Genomic DNA, 22,727 nt, shown 5'->3' with positions numbered 1-22,727 from the left:
CAAAAATGTTTTATTTTTGCATAAAATACATAAAATGAGACTGAAAATATGTTTTATCTATGCATGATTTTGCACATTTTAGCCTCGTTCTAGCCTTGTGGACTTGTCTTGTGCAGGGTTCTGTACGGCAACAAGATCACGGAGCTGCCCAAAGGCTTGTTCGAAGGCCTGGTGTCACTACAGCTCCTGTGAGTACTTTCTCTTTCAATGAATATTTGTTTACACGTTATGTTTATTAAAAAAAGGTATATTAAAACTGGGGGGACAGTTTGGCAAAAAAAAAAAAAAAGTCGTACCACTGTACTAGAAACATAAACTTAGTGGCTGTATTTGTCAGTGAAAAAGTGTTGATAGCCTGGAAAGTTGAGTCGGCGCTGAAAAGTGGCCATTAGAGGACGCTTGTGTGTTACAAGGAAGTAGCAGGGTCAGCCAAAGTTAGCATTGGGGTTTATTTATTGGGGTTTATATTTCATATCTGGCCGGGCGTCCTTTAATTTTTCTTGTCCAGCACAACTGGAACCACTAAAGTACTGGGAACAGTATCTGCTTTTGTCGAAGGAGCCGAGTGGGTTCCATGCGGGGCAACAGGTGCATATGTGATGAGAACATGACATACACATGAGCAGTGATGTCTCAATGCAGTCCAAACTAATGCATTTGAACATGTACTGCAGCATATGGTAGAACTAAATAGATGTGGAAGTGCTTGACTGGTGCTGACTGTGACATATGGTCCATGCAAGCGCTGCAGTCCACCAGCAGAACACTACTAATGTTCCAGGCTTTTCCATTACAAAGTGAAGCCAAGCAAAGACAATGAGGACGAGTCATTTTTCTTCACGTTAGGGTGCCTATTCATAGACCAAGGTTACAGCACCCCTCATTACCATCAGATTTATTTTATCTTTCACCAGCCCGTCAATGTTATTCTGCAATAAAAAATGGACCAAACTTTGTGTTTCAGACTCCTGAACGCCAACAAGATCAACTGTCTTCGCGTCAATACCTTCCAAGACTTGCACAACCTCAACCTGCTGTCGCTGTATGACAACAAGTTACAAACCATCAGCAAAGGACTTTTCGCGCCACTGCGATCCATTAAAACGCTGTAAGTACCTGAAACTAAAAAAAAGTATATGATTGTACTCAGGGCTAGTGCAATAGTGCTGCGTTTGTACAATGTGATACTTAATAAACCCTAAATGATCTACGGACGGACCGACTGACGAACGTACAGACCGGGCAACCTATTAATCGACCGGCTGACCTATTGATCAATCAACGGACAAACTGAAGGACGAACCGACCGAACAAACGACCAGCCCGCCGGCTGGCTATCGAATTACCTATTGACTATACTGATCGACCGACCGATCGCCCGACCTATAGCCTGAACTATTGGTCAACAGGTTGGTGGGTTGATAGGTCGGTACCTATCGACAGAGCTATCGATTATATCAATCAATCGACCGACCAAACACCGACCTATCGCCCGACCTATCAACTGAACTATTGGTCAATAGGTCGGTACCAATCGACCGAGCTATCGATTATATCGATCAACGGACATATCAAACGACCTATCGAACAACCTATCGCCTGAACTATAGGTCAACAGGTTGGTGGGTTGATAGGTCGGTACCTATTGACAGAGCTATCAATTATATCAATCAACCGACAGATCGACCGACCAATCGACCGAGCTATCGCCCGACCTATCGACCGACCGATCTATCATCTGAACTATTGGTCAATAGGTTGGTGTATTGATAGGTTGGTACCAATCAATATTAATTATATTTATCAACGACAAATCGACCAACCTATCGACTAACTTATTGCCCGACCTATTGCCCGACAGACCTATCGCCCGACCGACCTATCGACCGACTTATCAACTGAACTATTGGTCAATAGGTAGGTACCAATCGAACGCGCTATCGATTTTATCAGTCAACCGACATATCAAACGCCCTATCAAACAACCCATTGCCCGACCTATCGCCCAACCTATAAACTGAACTATATTGGTCAAAGGTCGGTACCAATCGACCGAGCTATCGATTATATCAATCAACCAAAATATCAAACGACCTATTGAACAACCTATCGCCTGAACTATAGGTCAACAGGTTGGTGGGTTGATAGGTCGGTACCTATTGACAGAGCTATCAATTATATCAATCAACCGACCGATCGACCGAGCTATCGCCCGACCAATCGACCGACCGATCTATCATCTGAACTATTGGTCAATAGGTTGGTGTATTGATAGGTTGGTACCAATCAATATTGATTATATTTATCAACGACAAATCGACCAACCTATCGACTAACTTATTGCCCGACCTATTGCCCGACAGACCTATCGCCCGACCGACCTATCGACCGACTTATCAACTGAACTATTGGTCAATAGGTAGGTACCAATCGAACGGGCTATCGATTTTATCAGTCAACTGACATATCAAACGCCCTATCGAACAACCCATTGCCCGACCTATGGCCCGACCTATCAACTGAACTATTGGTCAAAAGGTCGGTACCAATCGACCGAGCTATCGATTATATCAATCAACCGACATATCAACCGACATATCAAGCGACCTATCGAGCAACCTATTGCCTGAACTTTGGTCAACAGGTTGGTGGGTTGATAGGTCGGTACCTATCGACAGAGCTATCGATTATATCAATCAATCGACCGACCAAACACCGACCAATCGCCCGACCTATCACCTGACCTATCAACTGAACTATTGGTCAATAGGTTGGTACCAATCGACCGAGCTATCGATTATATCAATCAACTGACATATCAAACGACCTATCGAACAACCTATCGCCTGAACTATAGGTCAACAGGTTGGTGGGTTGATAGGTCGGTACATATCGACAGAGCTATCGATTATATCAATCGCCCGACCTATCGACCGACCAATCACCGACCAATCGCCCGACCTATTGCCCGACCAATCGCCCAATGGATCTATCAACTGAACTATTGGTCAATAGGTTGGTGTATTGATAGGTTGGTACCAATAAATATTGATTATATTTGTCAATGACAAATCGACCAACCTATCGACTAACTTATTGCCCGACCGACCTATCGCCCGACCGACCTATCGACCGACTTATCAACTGAACTATTGGTCAATAGGTAGGTACCAATCGAACGCGCTATCGATTTTATCAGTCAACTGACATATCAAACGCCCTATCGAACAACCCATTGCCCGACCTATCGCCCATCCTATCAACTGAACTATTGGTCAAAGGTCGGTACCAATCGACCGAGCTATCGATTATATCAATCAACCGACATATCAACCGACACATCAAGCGACCTATCGAGCAACTTATCGCCTGAACTATAGGTCAACAGGTTGGTGGGTTGATAGGTCGGTACCTATCGACAGAGCTATCGATTATATCAATCAATCGACCGACCAAACACCGACCAATCGCCCGACCTATCAACTGAACTATTGGTCAATAGGTTGGTACCAATCGACCGAGCTATCGATTATATCAATCAACTGACATATCAAACGACCTATCGAACAACCTATCGCCTGAACTATAGGTCAACAGGTTGGTGGGTTGATAGGTCGGTACATATCGACAGAGCTATCGATTATATCAATCGCCCGACCTATCGACCGACCAATCACCGACCAATCGCCCGACCTATTGCCCGACCAATCGCCCAACGGATCTATCAACTGAACTATTGGTCAATAGGTTGGTGTATTGATAGGTTGGTACCAATAAATATTGATTATATTTGTCAATGACAAATCGACCAACCTATCGACTAACTTATTGCCCGACCGACCTATCGCCCGACCGACCTATCGACCGACTTATCAACTGAACTATTGGTCAATAGGTAGGTACCAATCGAACGCGCTATCGATTTTATCAGTCAACTGACATATCAAACGCCCTATCGAACAACCCATTGCCCGACCTATCGCCCATCCTATCAACTGAACTATTGGTCAAAGGTCGGTACCAATCGACCGAGCTATCGATTATATCAATCAACCGAACTATCAAACGACCTATCGAACAACCTATCGCCTGAACTATAGGTCAACAGATTGGTGGGTTGATAAGTCGGTACCTATCGACAGAGGTATCGATTATATCAATCGACCAACCTATCGACCGTCCTATCGACCGACCTATCAACCGACATTGGTCAATACGTCGGTACCAATCGACCGAGCTATCGATTATATCAATCAACTGACATATCAAACGACCTATGGAACAACCTATCCCCTGAACTATAGGTCAACAGGTTGGTGGGTTGATAGGTCGGTACCTATCGACAGAGCTATCGATTTTACCAATTCACCGACATATCGACCAAAACCTGTACTTACTTGTTGCCAAAACATTCTCGCTTTTCATCAGCCATCTGGCCCAGAATCCTTTCATGTGCGACTGTCACCTGAAATGGCTGGCGGACTTCTTGTTTGACAACCCCATCGAGACCAGCGGTGCACGCTGCAGCCACCCCAGAAGACTGGCCAACAAGCGCATCAGCCAGGTTAAAGGCAAGAAGTTCCGCTGCACAGGTGAGCGTGCACTTTCCCTCACATCAAGTTGATAATATCTGAGTCTTTGGATCTCTCCTAAAACTGGTTCTGGCTGCCCTCCTTGCTTTGGGCCCTCCCTTGTTCTTGCTCCCCCTCTTCCTCTGATTACATCGCCGCAGTTTTATGGCCCCGCCTTCTTCCCCGTGCGGATCTCCTCGTTTTAACCGCTCAGTATTTTCCCTGCCCCGCCCCGCCTCCTGTGTGTGGACCTGCGCTCTGGCTCGTGCAGCTGTCTCTTGTGCTTGATCTAACCATGTGGCCCCGCCTGCTGTGACTTCACATGGTTCCGTCAAGCGCCAGGGACCGCCTCGCACACGCTCGCCTACATCTACTGGCCAATCCCGTGACTCGGCGCAGGAAACTGAGGGCTTAACGGAAGAACTGTCATAGTAGCACCTTGCGCACAGTGACACTCAACAAGGCTCTACTCGCACAAGGAGGCACTATACTTAGTACCTGGTAGAGTCAATACCGTACGGGTGACAAAATGATCCACAGTCTACACTTTGCTGTTTTTTATTGCTGCCCTCAGTCTCCTTTTAGGTCAAATGTTGCAGAAGAAGTTTTCCATTGTCGTTATTTATTTGTATGTCGTTAGTTCAATGCAGGTTGTTTTTTTTTTGCGACTTCAGAGTGAAAAAGCGTGCTCAGGAAACGCTTAAGTGATTTTCATTTCGTTTTTGGGATGAATAATATTCTATTTAAAAGGCAAAACGTATTAATTCAGAAAAAGGAGTCTATGGGTTGGGGGGCCATTTTCGGCCCACAGCTCCAGTTTTGTTGGCTCGCAGCATATTGTCGAGATAAAATCTAACAGGAAGAGTGAGAAAAAATCAAAAAAGACTTAGGGGCCAAACTACTAAGATCTAAATAACTATAAAATGGTGTGTACTATTACTGGGCATGTTGCGTGTGATCTACTAAGACTGCATGTACAATAAATAAGAAGTGCAAAAGTGGTGCAGTCCACTCTATTTAATTTAATTCAATGTCATTTATTTGTGTGTGTACTACAGGCTGCCACTCATTTCCCTCCACAGTCATGTTCTCATGATGTTGTCATCTGTAACACCTTTTCTGCAGTATAGAATCGCAATCTGTCAACAACAGTACCGTATTTTCCGGACTATAGGGCGCACCTAAAATCCTTGTTTTTCCCCTCAAAACTCAACAGTGCGCCTTTTAACCCGGTGCGCCTAATGTACGGAATAATTCTGGTTTTGCTTACCGATGTCGAAGCAATTTTATTTGGTACATGTTGTAATGCTAAGTGTGACTAGTAGATGGCAGTCAAACATAAGAGATATGTGTAGGAACTTTAGTTATTAGAGAGTTCCGGTCAGACGGTTTTTCAAGGGACACATTTCCGGCCTTGTTGTTGTTTACGGATGTTGTGTTTCGCAATATTATGCAAAAGCAACTTTTCTTACCTTCTGGTACCTGCTGATCTGTATTTGGGATCTGCATAAATACTGAAAAATTGTGCGCGTCCGCCTTTGTAGTCCGTGGTGACACCGTAGTCGATAAGCTATGTGTAGCCTGCACTATGATGGCAATATCACTCAAGTAAACAACACCAACATTTTGTATGTTCTGTTGAAAATATAGAACATTACACACGGCGCTCAAAAATCTGTCAAAATGTTTTAGTACGACTTTGGTAAGCTATGAAGCCGCACCGCTTGATGGATTGTCGGCACATTAAACATAGGAGTATTATTATGTTGTGTGTATAAGGTAAGACATCTGACGTTTTGTTTCGCAATATTATGCAAAAGCAACTTTTCTTACCTTCTGGTACCTGCTGATCTGTATTTGGGATTGCACGTGTCCGCCTTTGTAGTCCGTGGTGACACCGTAGTCGATAAGCTTCTTCTTGTTCTCTATCTTCTTGTTATGGGACATTCATCCTCCGCTGTTGCCATTTCTAATATAAAGTAGTATAAAGTTCTTACTTATATCTGTCATTAAACTCGCCATGAAAGCGCTAAAACATACCGGTGTAGTGAGTTGACATTATTCACCCAAGGAACTTTAGTTATTAGAGAGTTCCGGTCAGACGGTTTTTCAAGGGACACATTTCCGGCCTTGTTGTTGTTTACAGATGTTGTGTTTCGCAATATTATGCAAAATAAACTTTTCTTACCTTCTGGTACCTGCTGATCTGTATTTGGGATCTGCATAAATACTGAAAAATTGCGCGCGTCCGCCTTTGTAGTCCGTGGTGACACCGTAGTCGATAAGCTTCTTCTTGTTCTCTATCTTCTTGTTATGGGACATTCATCCTCCGCTGTTGCCATTTCTAATATAAAGTAGTGTAAAGTTCTTACTTATATCTGTCAGTAAACTCATCATGAAAGCACTAAAACATACCGGTGTAGTGAGCTTAATTATTTACCCAAGGAACTTTAGTTATTATAGAGTTCCGGTCGGACAATTTTTGTTGTTGTTTCCGGATGAGGAGATGCTGCTCCGTTATTGATTTAAGTAAAGTCTGTAAGTAGAACACAAGGAAATGTTTTCAATTTAGAAAAAAATAAATAATAATATGACTTCTTTAATGCACCTTATAATCCGGTGCGCCCTATGGTCGGCAAAATACGGTAACTATTTTTTAGAGCGCTGGCGCTTTGCAGGGAGCAGCGCCGTCACGCGTCTGGAACCATCCGAACCCAAGTAAATGCATATTACAAGACAGATATGTTATAATAATATATCAACAAACAATTGTATACATATAATATAAAAAGACACAAAAACGCATCAATTGAATTTAATCAGTCCCTTTAGAATTTGCCAGCTATGAAACTAGAACACATTGCTGAATAGATATGTTATATTTTTATTTTTGAGTCTATTTATTTGAGCCATTTCCGAGCAACTGCCAGTTTGCGCGTCCTTTATCGACGTGGACCTTGTTTACACTGCAGGCCAAAGTGGTCCAAACTGGATTTTTGCCCGTCTGACTGTTTACACTGCAAGTAAAATGTGATTTTTATCAGACTCCAGTGTAAACGTGCATGTGGCCCCAATGTGGCCCCGATGTGGCCTCGAGGTCACTTGCATGCGCAGTTCGTTAAAATGAAAACAAAGGAAGTTGACCGAGAGGCAGTCGCGACTACTACAAAATAAAACAAAAGTCGCCGCGCCTTAAAATGTTTTATTTTTTTACGTGAAAATAAATGAAAGCAATATAATGTATGAATGGAGGTATATAGTGTAATTAGGGATGTCCGATAATATCAGACTGCCGATGTTATCGGCCGATAAATGGTTTAAAATGTAATATCGTAAATTATCGGTATCGGTTTCAAAAAGTAAAATGTATGACTTTTTAAAACGCCTCTGTGTACACAGACGTAGGGAGAAGTACAGAGCGCCAATAAACCTTAAAGGCACTGCCTTTGCGTTCCGGCCCTGTCACATAATATCTACGGCTTTTCACACACACAAGTGAATCCATGCATACTTGGTCAACAGCCATACAGTTCACACTGAGGGTGGCCGTATAAACAACTTTAACACTGTTACAAATATGCGCCACACTGTGAACCCACACCAAACAAGAATGACAAACACATTTCGGGAGAACATCCGCACCGTAACACAACATAAACACAACAGAACAAATACCCAGAACCCCTTGCAGCGCTAACTCTTCCGGGACGCTACAATATACTTTTCCCAGTATTGTGGGCGTTCTGATAACCAACAAATATTCTGTATATTCATTAAGAGTTGAAGACCGAAACCCTAAATCAGGGGTCGGCAACCCAAAATGTTGAAAGAGCCATTTTGGACCAAAATAAAAAAAATAAAAAAAATCAGTCTAGAGCCACAAAAAAATTAAAAGTCTTATATAAGTGTTATAATGAAGGGAACACATGATGTAAGTGTCTATATTAGCTATAATAGCCTACTATCAAAATGACTTTAAAAGTCTTATATAAGTGTTATAATGAAGGCAACACATGATGTAAGTGTCTATATTTGCTATATTAGCCTACTATCAAAATGACTTTAAAAGTCTTATATAAGCGTTATAATGAAGGCAACACATGATGTAAGTGTCTATATTAGCTATATTAGCCTACTATCAAAATGACTTTAAAAGTCTTATATAAGCGTTATAATGAAGGCAACACATGATTTAAGTGTCTATATTAGCTATAATAGCCTACTATCAAAGGCTGACGCAAATCTTTGTTGACAGAAACGTTGTATTTTAATTTTTATTTGCAACATTGGAAGTCATTAGTAAAATGGATGCTTCTCACAGGATGAGATAACTCCTGGAAATGACTGTCTTAGAATGGCCAAAGGTATAGATGTGACAGCAGGCTGTCTTCTTCTAATGGATTCATTACAATCTTTGCAAGCTGGGTAACGTTTCCTGTGGTCTGGAACAACATGGCACACAAACAACTATGAGAAATGCAGCCAATATTACATACAGATAATGTGTCATGAGACATGCAAATATAAATTAAATACACAGAGGACATAAGTAAAGGCAATTAAAGGAGCTCAAATATACCTACAAACGAGGCATAATGATGCAATATGTACATACAGCTAGCCTAAATAGCATGTTGGCATCGATTAGCTAGCAGTCATGGATTGACCAAATATGCCTGATAAGCACTCCAGCAAATCAATAAAATCAACAAAGCTCACCTTTGTGCATTCATGCACAGTATAAAACGTTTGGTGGACAAAATGAGACAAAAAAGGAGTGGCATGAAACACGTCTTTCTGTGGCAGCATCGGAGAAAGTTGTGCATGTAAACAAACTACGATGAGTTCAAGGATCGCTGAAATTAGTAGGACAAAACGGTGCTTGTCAAATACTCTCATCAGTGAAGCATGTATAACGTAAACAGTGGGATTTCTAACAATTAGGAAGGTTTGTTCTCCTACAGAAAGTATATTAAAACAAAAAATGTTTTTCCATTTTCACACATCCCTGAAAGAGGTCCAGGGGAGCCACTAGGGCGGCGCTAAATTGATTGCGCTTCTTATTCTTCTCACTTAAGTTTATTAAATCCGCTTTGCACGTGCAATCAAGTTTGTACATGTTTTAATTAGGGCCGCAACTAACGATTAATTTGATCATCGATTAATCTGTCGATTATTACTTTGATTGATCGATTAATAATCTGATAAAAGAGACAAACTACATTTCTATCCTTTCCAGTATTTTATTGAAGAAAAAAAACAGCATACTGGCACCATACTTATTTTAATTATTGTTTCTCAGCTGTTTGTACATGTTGCAGTTTATAAATAAAGGTTTATAAAAAATTTAAAAAAAATTGCCTCTAGCATAGATCCAATGAATCGATGACTAAATTAATCGCCAACTATTTTTATAATCGATTTTAATCGATTTAATCGATTAGTTGTTGCAGCCCTGGTTTTAATACAGGCAAACCTTTAGGCCCATAATTTAATGAGAAAAAGCTGACATTTTGTTGTCAAATAATTAGTACAAATAATTAGTAATATTATTTAAAAAAAAAAATGTGTATACATCTCAGAAAAGGCCCACGCATTATTTACCTTTTCAGTGGTCTATTTTGTGTTAGCCTTCAAAGGACTGCACGGAGATGCATAAATGTTAATAGACAGTCCTTGGAGTTTAACATTGAGACCCTTTTTATTGCTACAGTCGATTATTACTCTGATTAATCGATTAATAATCGGATAAAAGAGACCAACTACATTTCTATCCTTTCCAGTATTTTATTGAAGAAAAAAAACGGCATACTGCCACCATACTTATTTTGATTATTGTTGCTCAGCTGTTTGTACATGTTGCAGTTTATAAATAAAGGTTTATAAAAAAAATAAAACATTTAAAAAAAAAATTAAAAAAAATTGCCTCTGCGCATGCAAATCGATGACTAAATGAATCGGCAACTATTTTTATAATAATTTGTAATCGATTTAATCGATTAGTTGTTGCATCCCTAATTTTAATACAGGCAAACCTTTAGGCCCATAATTTAATGAGAAAAAGCTGACATTTCGATGTCAAATAATTAGTACAAATAAGTAGTAATATTATTTTTAAAAAATTGTGTATAAATCTCAAAAAGGCCCACAATTATTTACCTTTTCAGTGGTCTATTTTGTGTTAGCTTTCAAATGACTGCACGGAGATGCATACATGTTAATAGACAGTCCTTGGAGTTTTAACATTGAGACCCTTTTTATTGCTGCAGTCACTTTAAGATTGTTAATTAGTGTACCGCTCTGAGATGGGACATCACCTGCACACCTGCTCCAGCTGCTAAAACGGTCGTACGGCGGCGCTTCAGTGGCTAGCATGGCTCCTCCCAACGCTGCTTTTAAGACCTCCGAATCCTCCTCTGCTCCAACTAAACAACTACTAATGAGCTTTCTGTGTTCTTAAAAATGGAATTCCTTCCTGTTGCCTTGCTACTAATCTCTCCCGGCAAGGTTTGTGGCAGCCCAGAGACTTTATTAGGACTGAAGACAAGGTTCACACTTTTGGCCCTCGGTTAATGACGAAAACATAAAAGTTTGAATGAAAGTTGAAGGAATCGGAGTTCCCTTGTAAAGTGGGTGTGGATATTTTATTTATATAGCACTTTTTTATACACAGGCAAGCGTCAAACACAAAGTGACGTAGAAAAAAGTATAAGAGAACATTGACAATTGACAATAACAAAGCAAAAGCCATACATGGCATGGCACTGAGGATTTGTGGAAAAACGCCACCTTTGAGGCTTTCCCATTGGAGAATAACTCCAATTAACGCCGTCCAGAAAATAGTGCAAAACATATGATAAAATATATGTCAAAATAAAATATAAATAATTAGAGATGTCCGATAATGGCTTTTTTGCCGATATCCGATATTCCGATATTGTCCAACTCTTAATTACCGATTCCGATATCAACCGATACCAATATACCGTATTTCTTTGAATTGCCGCCGGGAATATAGCTAGAATTACAGCCGGGTCAAACTCGTTTCGCAAAATAATTAGCGCATGCTTGGCACGTCCGCCGGGTCAAATATGAGTCATTAAATTACTCCCGCCTCCTGGTGGTAGAGGGCGCTAGTGATCCTTCTTGCGACTACCAGTACTGCAGAAGACCGGTGCTGCAGAAGAAGACAACAAGCAGCAAGCGTGAGCAGCGATCGTTTGCTTGGACTTTTACCATGGAGGATTACATATCTAAAATAAAACCGTTTTCTAAACTGGACTTTCAATCGAAGCAGGAGGTAATAATTAAAGGAATATCTCCGGAGACTTTTAAAACTGAAGAAAGATAAGGAAGACTGCCTTTGATCAGAAGCAGCTGTACATGGACATATTTTATTAGTAAAGGTAAGACCATAATAAAGTTTTTTTTTTTTTTTAATTAAATGTGCTTTTCATGATAAGGTAAGTGCCGGAGTGAGAAGAGGTTTTAAAATAATTAGCGCATGCTTGCCCATCCCGCATGCTTTTGGTAAGCGCAGGAGTGAGAAGAGGTTTTAAATTAATTAGCTCATGCTTGCCCATCCCGCATGCTTTTGGTAAGCGCAGGAGTGAGAAGAGGTTTTAAATTAATTAGCGACCCTGCGGCTATTCAAGGAAATACGGTATACAGTCGTGGAATGAACACATTATTGTGCCGAATTTTGTTGTGATGCCCCGCTGGATGCATTAAACAATGTAACAAGGTTTTCCAAAATAAATCAGGCAGGGATTTGTATTATATTGTAGCGTCCCGGAAGAGTTAGTGCGGCAAGGGTTTCCGGGTATTTGTTCTGTTGTGTTTATGTTGTGTTACGGTGCTGATGTTCTCCCGAAATGTGTTTGTCATTCTTGTTATGGTGTGGGTTCACGGTGGGGCGCATATTTGTAACAGTGTTAAAGTTGTTTATACGGCCACCCTCAGTGTAACCTATATGGCTGTTGACCAAGTATGCTTGCATTCAATTGTGTGTGAAAAGCCGCAGATATTATGTGATTGGGCCGGCACGCAAATGCAGTGCCTTTAAGGCACGCCCCCAATATTGATGTCTGGGTGGAAATCGGGAGAATTTCGAGAGAATGGTTGTCCCGGGAGATTTTCGGGAGGGGCGCTGAAATTCGGGAGTCTCCCGGGAAAATGGGGAGGGTTGGCAGGTATGACTGGGAGACGCAACTGCTCTGTACTTTTCCCTACGTATGTGTACCACCATGTAAAAAGTCATACATTTTACTTTTTGATAGCGATAATTTCCCATATTACATTTTAAAGCATTTATCAGCCGATAATATCGGCAGTCCGATATTATCGGACATCTCTATAAATAATACATTAAAAAGTTAATGAAAACATAACATTGAGAGAATAATACTAGTAATAATAACAATACAATAAAATAATGAAAAACAGATGATCGGTAAAAAGGCTGATTAAAAAAGGTGTGTCTTTAGCCTTTTTTTAAAAATAAAATTCAACGGTCTCTGCAGTCCTGAGCCTCTCTGGCAAGTCTCACCGTGGGTCTTTGTTCTGGTATTTGGTAAAGGCCAAAGTACCTCAAGATCCACGAGGGTTGATGCAGTAAAAGCAGGTCAGATAGATAAGAACTTTAAAAATCGAGGGGAAGGCAATGCAGGGACTTTTAAAACTGGTGTAATGTGCAGCCGCCCCTGGTCCTCGTCAGCACGCGTGCAGCTGAGTTTTGGTGATGATTGCAGACTTTTGACATTCTTTTTGGGAAAGGCCAGAGAGCATTACGATAGTCTAAAGCAGTGGTCCCCAACCACCCGTGGATTTTTTTTTTTTTTTAATTAAATCAACATGAAAAACACAAGATGCACCAACCCAAAAAAATCTCCCTCCCCCATTCACACTCATTCACACAAAAGGGTTGTTTTTTTCTGTTATTAATATTCTGGTTCCTACATTATATATAAATATATATCAATACAGTCTGCAAGGGATACAGTCCGTAAGCACACATGATTGTATTTTTTTATGACAAAAAAAATCACACACCCCCCCCGTTCCGTGGGACACATTTTCAAGCGTTGACCGGTCCGCAGTTACAAAAAGGTTGGGGACTACTGGTCTAAAGGACATGAAATAAAATCCTGCATTAGATACTCCGTGTTGGCCTGGTGGGAACTGAAGTTGCAAAGAAATGACTTAAGTACTTCTTTTATAACGTGGAAATGTGCCCCCTAGTGGATTAGCATAGAAATGCAATCGGATTGAACGTTTTGCAAGAATTTTGATCTGCTCGGATTAGTCCCTGTCTCGTCCTTCGTTTGGTGCCCGTTTTATAACCGAGGCTGGCATTTCATCGCGGCACTTGTACGGTTTCTCGTGTGTTTGTTCTGATGACCGTTGTTCTGATGTATTTGTGTGTGAGGTCTGGTTTTAGTACCAATAAAGAAAACCTTGAACCTCGCCTCGTCCGTCTTTCACCGAGTGTCCCCTCCCGTCTCCACAGGTCAAGAGGACTATCGCAGCCGTCTGAGCGGCGAGTGTTTCCAGGACCTGGTCTGTCCCGAGAGATGCCGTTGCGAGGGGACCGTGGTCGACTGCTCCAACCTGAAACTGACCCGCGTCCCCGCGCACATCCCGGAACACATCACGGATCTGTGAGTCCTTCACAAACTTCCGTAAATATCACAAATACAAGGCTTCTTGTGTACGCATGTACACAGACCTTCAAAAGCTAGGGACAAACACACTCAACAGTTAAGTTGAAGTTAAAGTACCAATGATTGGTGAAATGTGTCCTCTGTATTTGACCCATCCCCTTGTTCACCCCCTGGGAAGTGAGGGGAGCAGTGAGCAGCAGCGGTGGCTGCGCCCGGTAATCATTTTTGGTGATTTAACCCCCCAATTCCAACCCTTGATTACCAGGGAGGTAATGGGTCCCATTGTTATAGTCTTTGGTATGACTCGGCCGGGGTTTGAACTCACAACCTACCAATCTCAGGGCGAACACTCTAACCACTAAGCCACTGAGCAGGTTCAGGTTGTGACTTCATGTCAACAAACTATCGACACGTTTCTGATATTGGTATCGTTTTATCGTGTCCTCTTGAGAACTGTATACATGATTTAATAGGTTGTATTATTGTGTTATTTCCTCTAAACTATTATACATTTGTTTGCCGATTTACTGCGACTCTACCTAAACTTTGGTTCATTTGTACTAAGCACTTAGTCTTCTGTTGTATGGATACTTTACCTTAGTTTTGGGGCAGGGGTCGGCAACCCAAAATGTTGGAAGAGCCATATTGTACCAAAAATACAAAAAACAAATCTGTCTGGAGCCGCAAAAAAATCAAAGCCTTCTATAAGTGATATAATGAAGTCAACACATGATATGAGTGTCTTTATTAGCTATATTGGCCTACTATCAAAATGATAGTTTAAGTTAAGTTAAGGAAATTAAATGAGCTCAAATATACCTACAAACGAGGCATAATGATGCAATATGTACATGCAGCTAGCCTAAATAGCATGTTAGCATCGATTAGCTTGCCAAATATGCCTGATTAGCACTCCAAACAAGTCAATAACATCAACAAAGTTCACAATAAAAAAAACGATACCGATAATTTCCGATATTACATTTTAAAGCATTTATCGGCCAATAATATCGGCAGGCCCATATTATCGGACATCTCTACTGATTAGCACTCCAACAAGTCAATAACATCAACAAAGTTCACCTTTGTGCATTAGCGCACAGCATAAAAAGTTTGGTGGACAAAATGAGACAAAGAATGAGTGGCATAAAATATGTCTTTCTGTGGCATCGTTGAAGAAAGTTATACATGTAAACAAACTACGTCTGGAGCCGCAAAAAAATCAAAGCCTTCTATAAGTGATATAATGAAGTCAACACATGATATGAGTGTCTTTATTAGCTATATTGGCCTACTATCAAAATGATAGTTTAAGTTAAGTTAAGGAAATTAGGCATAATGATGCAATATGTACATGCAGCTAGCCTAAATAGCATGTTAGCATCGATTAGCTTGCCAAATATGCCTGATTAGCACTCCAAACAAGTCAATAACATCAACAAAGTTCACAATAAAAAAAACGATACCGATTATTTCCGATATTACATTTTAAAGCATTTATCGGCCAATAATATCGGCAGGCCCATATTATCGGACATCTCTACTGATTAGCACTCCAACAAGTCAATAACATCAACAAAGTTCACCTTTGTGCATTAGCACACAGCATAAAAAGTTTGGTGGACAAAATGAGACAAAGAACGAGTGGCATAAAATATGTCTTTCTGTGGCATCGTTGAAGAAAGTTATACATGTAAACAAACTACGGTCAGTTTAAGGACCGCCAAAATTAGTAGGACAAAACGGCGCTCACCAAATACTCTCATCAGATAATCATGTTTAATGTAAACAGTGGGATATCTAACAATTAGGGAGGTTTGTGTCATGTTTGTCCTCCTACAGAAACTATATTAAAACAAAAATATATTTTCCCACATCTTTTTTTATTTTCATACATTTTTGAAAAAGCTCCAGGGAGCCACTAGGGTGGCGCTAAAGAGCCGCATGTTGCAGACCCCTGGTTTTGGAGGATACTACACATGTGGGTATCGATACAATACCAAGTAGTTACATGGGCGGATTTGGTCATACGTATGTTCATACAGTACTTGAAATGTTCAAGATAATTAAATGATACATTTTTATCACAACTGTAATCTGACAAAAACTCAGGATGACAGTTTAACAATATTAAATAATATTATATATTCCCTTTTAGTACAAAACCCAAAACCAGTGAAGTTGGCACGTTGTGTAAATGGTAAATAAAAACAAAATACAATGATTTGCAAATCCTTTTCAATTTATATTCAATTGAATAGACTGCAAAGACAAGATATTTAATGTTCCAACTGGTAAACATTGTTATTTTTTGCAAATCTTAGCTCATTTGGAATTTCAACATGGTTCCAAAAAGCTGGCGCAAGTGGCAAAAAAAGACTGAGAAAGTTGAGGAATGTTCATCAAACACTTATTTGGAACATCCCACAGGTGAACAGGCTAATTGGGAACAGGTGGGTGCCATGATTGGGTATAAAAGCAGCTTCCATGAAATGCTCAGTCATTCACAAACAAGGATGGGGCGAGGGTCACCACTTTGTCAACAAATGCGTGAGCAAATTGTCCAACAGTTTAAGAACAACATTTCTCAACCAGCTATTGCAAGGAATTTAGGGATTTCACCATCTACGGCCCGTAATATCATCAAAACGTTCAGAGAATCTGGAGAAATCACTGCACGGAAGCGATTATGTTACGGACCTTCGATCTCTCAGGCGGTACTGCATCAAAACCCGACATCGGTGTGTAAAGGATATCACCACATGGGTTCAGGAACACTTCAGAAAACAACTGTCAGTAACTACAGTTGGTCGCTACATCTGTAAGTGCAAGTTAAAACTCTACTATGCAGAGCCAAAGCCATTTATCAACAACACCCAGAAATGTAAATCAGTGGTAAAAATGCAATGTGTTGCTGCCATTAAATTTTCTAAGTTAATGATTATTTGTAGAGATGTCCGATAATATCGGTCTGCCGATATTATCGGAAATTATCGGTATAGGTTTTTTTATTATCAGTATCGTTTTTTCTGTTAGTTTTTTTTTTAAAATTAAATCCACATAAAAAACACAAGATACACTTACAATTAGTGCACCAACCCAAAAAACCTCCCTCCCCCATTTACACTCATTCACACTCATTCACACAAAAGGGTTGTTTCTTTCTGTTATTAATATTCTGGTTCCTACATTATATATCAATATATATCAATACAGTCTGCAAGGGATACAGTCCGTAAGCACACATGATTGTGCGTGCTGCTGGTCCACTAATAGTACTAACCTTTAACAGTTAATTTTACACATTTTCATTAATTACTAGTTTCTATGTACCTGTTTTTATATTGTTTTACTTTCTTTTTTATTCAAGAAAATGTTTTTAATTTATTTATCGTATTTTATTTGATTAATTTTTTTAAAAAGTACCTTATCTTCACCATACCTGGTTGTCCAAATTAGGCATAATAATGTGTTAATTCCACGACTTTATATATCGGTTGATATCGGTATCGGTTGATATCGGTAATTAAAGAGTTTGACAATATCGGCATATCGGATATCTGCAAAAAGCCATTATCGGACATGCCTAATTATTTGCAAAAAGATATATAAGTTGCTCAGTTGAAACATTAAGTATCTTGTCTTTGCAGTCTATTCAATTGAATATAAGTTGAAAAGGATTGGCAAATCATTTTATTCTGTTTTTATTTACCATTTTAACACAAGGTGCCAACTTCACTAGTTTTGGGTTTTGTTTATACAACATTTATAATAAAGTCAATAGTAAAAAAATAGCTAAAAAAGGAAAAACTACAACTGGCTCTTATTTCCTAAGTTTTGTAAACAATAACAAAAACGACAGAAAAACACTTTTGTGATGACGTCAATATTTTTATCGATCTGCCCTTTGCCTGTTTACATTTAAATGCTTTAGCTTAGCTTTTATTTGTGTCCTCCCACGGTGTATAATGTAGCATGTTTATATATTCCTCGTCCTTAGTCCTCCAGTGATAATGCTACTTTTAAGAAACAGTTTATTTGCGGCCACAGAGGCACAGATCAGTCATTTAGAATAGTGTTTCTAAACACTGTTGGCCTCAAAAAATATATATATTTCTCAGCTGTGCTTTGTTTGGGCCGCAGTGCACTCATCATTTCCAAAATATGTCACAAAAAATACTTGCCAACCCTCTAGATTTTTCCCAGAATTTTAGTGCCCCTCCCGAAAATCTCTCAGGGCTACTCTTCCCAGGAATTTCTCACAATTTCCACCCGGACTATAATATTGCTACCAACGTTCCCTCACTCTAAACATAATAAATATAAGAATTTGTTCCTTAGGATTTTGCAAAGCAACTGTGATCGACAGGTGACAACGAGCGGTCACAACAGATAACAATGTTTTTTAAACACTGTTCAATTATTGTAACGTCTGTCGAGACGTTCTAAGGAGGACATAAAATCCATCGATCACTTTATTGAGCAAAAGTGTTTATATAACCACACTAAACACATGAGTAAAAAACTTCTATCCAGCAAAAGTGGTCTATGTCTGCTGTACAAACCAGGCCAAAACCAACTCTCTGTCATCTGTCATATCAACAGCAGCCGCACCCGCACTCATGACACTTAGCCACTGATGTGTTTACGGCCCCACAAAAAGTCGGACAACTCCAACACCACATAAAGTGAAAATTCCACACTGTGACTCCCCAATCAGATGTGTGCTTATTCTACTGATATATTGTACAGACTAGTGTTGTCCAGATACCAATATTTTGGTACCGGTACCAAAATTGATACTTTTAAGTACTTTTCCGTACTTTTCTAAATAAAGGGGACCACAAAAAATTGCATTATTGGCTTTATTCTAACAAAAAAATCTTAGGGTACATTAAACATATGTTTATTATTGCAAGTTTGTCCTTAAATAAAATAGTGAACATACAGTACAACTTGTCTTTTATTAGTAAGTAAACAAACAAAGGCTCCTAATTAGTCAGCTGACATATGCAGTAACATATTGTGTCATTTATCTACCTATTATATTGTCAACATTATTAAGGACAAGTGGTAGAAAATGATTTATTATTACTGTTAATATCTGCTGACTTTCTCTTTTAACATGTTCTATCTACACTTCTGTTAAAATGTAATAATCACTTATTCTTCACTTCTTTGATACTTTACATTAGTTTTGGATGATACCACAAATTTGGGTATCGATCCGATACCAAGTAGTTACAGGATCAGACATTGCTCATATTCAAAGTCCTCATGTGTCCAGGGACATATTTCATGAGTTTATAAACATAATATACATTTAAAAAAAACACAAAAGAAGATGTTCGCTACTGTACTTGGTATCATTACAGTGGATGTCAGGTGTAGATCCACCAACGGTGTTTGTTTACATTGTGACGCCGGTGAGCTACGGTGTGTAGTGAAGCATGTTTAGCTATTCCTCGTCCCGCAGGGATGATACTTGTAAGAAACTTACTGTATTTGTCGCCATGGAGACCAGGATTAGTGATTTAGAAGTAGCTACAACACTGCAGACTGTGGATGGACGTTAGCTGCTAGCTAGCTAGTAATGTCTTAAAGCACCTCTTCCTGAGGGTGTTTCAGTGTTATAACATTACCTTTATCGTTAGTTTTTAAGCCAAAATGTGTCCGTTCTCCCTTTTCTGTCTACACACTGTGTCTGCTTGTAAGTACTCTGTGATTGTGCGCTGCCGAACATGCTCCTCTGCTTGTAAACCAGCAATGCCACGACGTGACGACGAGGGGCACGGGGGCAGGTTGTGGCGGACCGGTATTTTTCAGAGGCGGTAAAGTATTGTATATAATTCTTTAGTAACGCGGTACTATACTAATACCGGTATACCGTACAACCCTAGTACAGACAGAAAGTTTCAGGATTCTACACTTTATCCCATGCTTACATCTCATTGTGCAACATGTGAATGCTTTAAAGGGAACTAAATGTGATCTCTGAAAGAGGTACAGATTTCCAAAGTAGTACTCAAATGTGCTCTACTGAATATAAATACAAACCCCGTTTCCATATGAGTTGGGAAATTGTGTTAGATGTAAATATAAACGGAATACAATGATTTGCAAATCATTTTCAACCCATATTCAGTTGAATATGCTACAAAGACAACATATTTGATGTTCAAACTGATCAACTTTTTTTTTTTGCAAATAATCATTAACTTTAGAATTTGATGCCAGCAACACGTGACAAAGAAGTTGGGAAAGGTGGCAATAAATATTGATAAAGTTGAGGAATGCTCATCAAACACTTATTTGGAACATCCCACAGGTGAACAGGCTAATTGGGAACAGGTGGGTGCCATGATTGGGTATAAAAGTAGATTCCATGAAATGCTCAGTCATTCACAAACAAGGATGGGGCGAGGGTCACCACTTTGTCAACAAATGCGTGAGCAAATTGTTGAACAGTTTAAGAAAAACCTTTCTCAACCAGCTATTGCAAGGAATTCAGGGATTTCACCATCTACGCTCCGTAATATCATCAAAGGGTTCAGAGAATCTGGAGAAATCACTGCACGTAAGCAGCTAAGCCTGTGACCTTCGATCCCTCAGGCTGTACTGCATCAACAAGCGACATCAGCGTGTAAAGGATATCACCACATGGGCCCAGGAACACTTCAGAAACCCACTGTCAGTAACTACAGTTGGTCGCTACATCTGTAAGTGCAAATTAAAACTCTCTTATGCAAGGCGAAAACCGTTTATCAACAACACCCAGAAACGCCGTCGGCTTCGCTGGGCCTGAGCTCATCTAAGATGGACTGATACAAAGTGGAAAAGTGTTCTGTGGTCTGACGAGTCCACATTTCAAATTGCTTTTGGAAACTGTGGACGTCGTGTCCTCTGGAACAAAGAGGAACAAAAACATCCGGATTGTTATAGGCGCAAAGTGTAAAAGCCAGCATCTGTGATGGTATGGGGGTGTATTAGTGCCCAAGACATGGGTAACTTACACATCTGTGAAGGCACCATTAATGCTGAAAGGTACATACAGGTTTTGGAGCAACATATGTTGCCATCCAAGCAACGTTACCATGGACGCCCCTGCTTATTTCAGCAAGACAATGCCAAGCCATGTGTTACATTAATGTGGCTTCATAGTAAAAGAGTGCGGGTACTAGACTGGCCTGCCTGTAGTCCAGACCTGTCTCCCTTTGAAAATGTGTGGCGCATTATGAAGCCTAAAATAGCACAACGGAGACCCCCGGACTGTTGAACAACTTAACTGTACATCAAGCAAGAAAGGGGAAGAATTCCACCTGAGAAGCTTCAAAAATGTGTCTCCTCAGTTCCCAAACGTTTACTGAGTGTTGTTAAAAGGAAAGGCCATGTAACACAGTGGTAAACATGCCCTTTCCCAACTACTTTGGCACGTGTTACAGCCATGAAATTCTAAGTTCATTATTATTAGCAAAAAATAAATAAAGTTTATGAGTTTGAACATCAAATATGTTGTCTTTGTAGTGCATTCAATTGAATATGGCTTGAAAAGGATTTGCAAATCATTGTATTCCATTTATATTTACATCTAACACAATTTCCCAACTCATATGGAAACGGGGTTTGTACATACAAAAAGTATTGGTATCGATGGATGATACTGTTTTTTGTTTGCAGTAAGAACGTGGTATTGCCCATAGCAATCATGTATGCCCAGACTGAACACTTAAATACTTTTAAGACTGCTTAAAATGGTAACCCATCCTCTTGAGTCCAAAACGCTGTTGTCAAAATGGTAGAAACGTACATTTGCATGTAAAAGTAAAGAAAAATATCCCTGAACGCCTTCGAAGCTGCTTGATATGCTCGGCACTCAGACTCAAAACCTGTAGGAATCCATCAAAACCAACCAACCCAAGTGTGTCCCTGTCGTCACTTTTCTTTTTTTTCTTTTTTTTTTTTTTAGTTCCAAGTTAAAAAAAAAAAAAAGGCTCTCCAAGGTGTTTTCCATCTCGTTGCAAGACCTAAGGGAGCCATCATGATCTGTGGCGGGGGCTCACACTGGCATACTGAGCAGTCCCTTATATCCTTTTTAGCTGTGACAAATGGAAATGAGGTGCCACATAGCGGAGAGTAATATGCAACCAGGATACCCTGATTACATTGAGGGAAGGCCGTGTTCAGGCCCGGTCGGCTGATAGGGGATTATTATAATAAGAAAGAACCGGCTTAGTATTCACAGCGGCCATTAAACATAAAGAATGAGGCGTGTGTGTGTTGAGTAGTCAAATCCTTAGATGTGGACGGAGAACAACTGGTTGTCACAAAGCACGGTCTGATCAAATATTCATATCAAATCCATAGAAAATATGCAGGGAATCAAAGGGAAAAATAGAAAAAAGTTGCCCCCCCCTAGTTGGTTCAGAAATATATTCATTTGTTTGTCTCGTTGTTGCACACAATTTAACACTTCTTGGATGCTGTCATGAATAAT

General features: G+C 39.9%; 1 protein-coding gene across 1 annotated transcript in view; it reads left to right on the top strand.

Moving 5' to 3' along the window:
- The window catches only part of slit3 (slit homolog 3 (Drosophila)), a 672,803-nt gene that overhangs the window by 447,047 nt on the left and 203,029 nt on the right, over window positions 1–22,727 (top strand). The window contains 4 exon segments of the mRNA XM_062039879.1: window positions 117–188; window positions 965–1,108; window positions 4,429–4,592; window positions 14,080–14,230. Of these exon segments, the coding sequence (XP_061895863.1) occupies window positions 117–188; window positions 965–1,108; window positions 4,429–4,592; window positions 14,080–14,230 (531 nt within the window).

The sequence above is a fragment of the Entelurus aequoreus genome, linkage group LG28 (genome assembly GCF_033978785.1).
Source record: "Entelurus aequoreus isolate RoL-2023_Sb linkage group LG28, RoL_Eaeq_v1.1, whole genome shotgun sequence".
Lineage (NCBI taxonomy): Eukaryota > Metazoa > Chordata > Actinopteri > Syngnathiformes > Syngnathidae > Entelurus > Entelurus aequoreus.
This window is presented reverse-complemented; position numbering and strand designations above follow the sequence as displayed.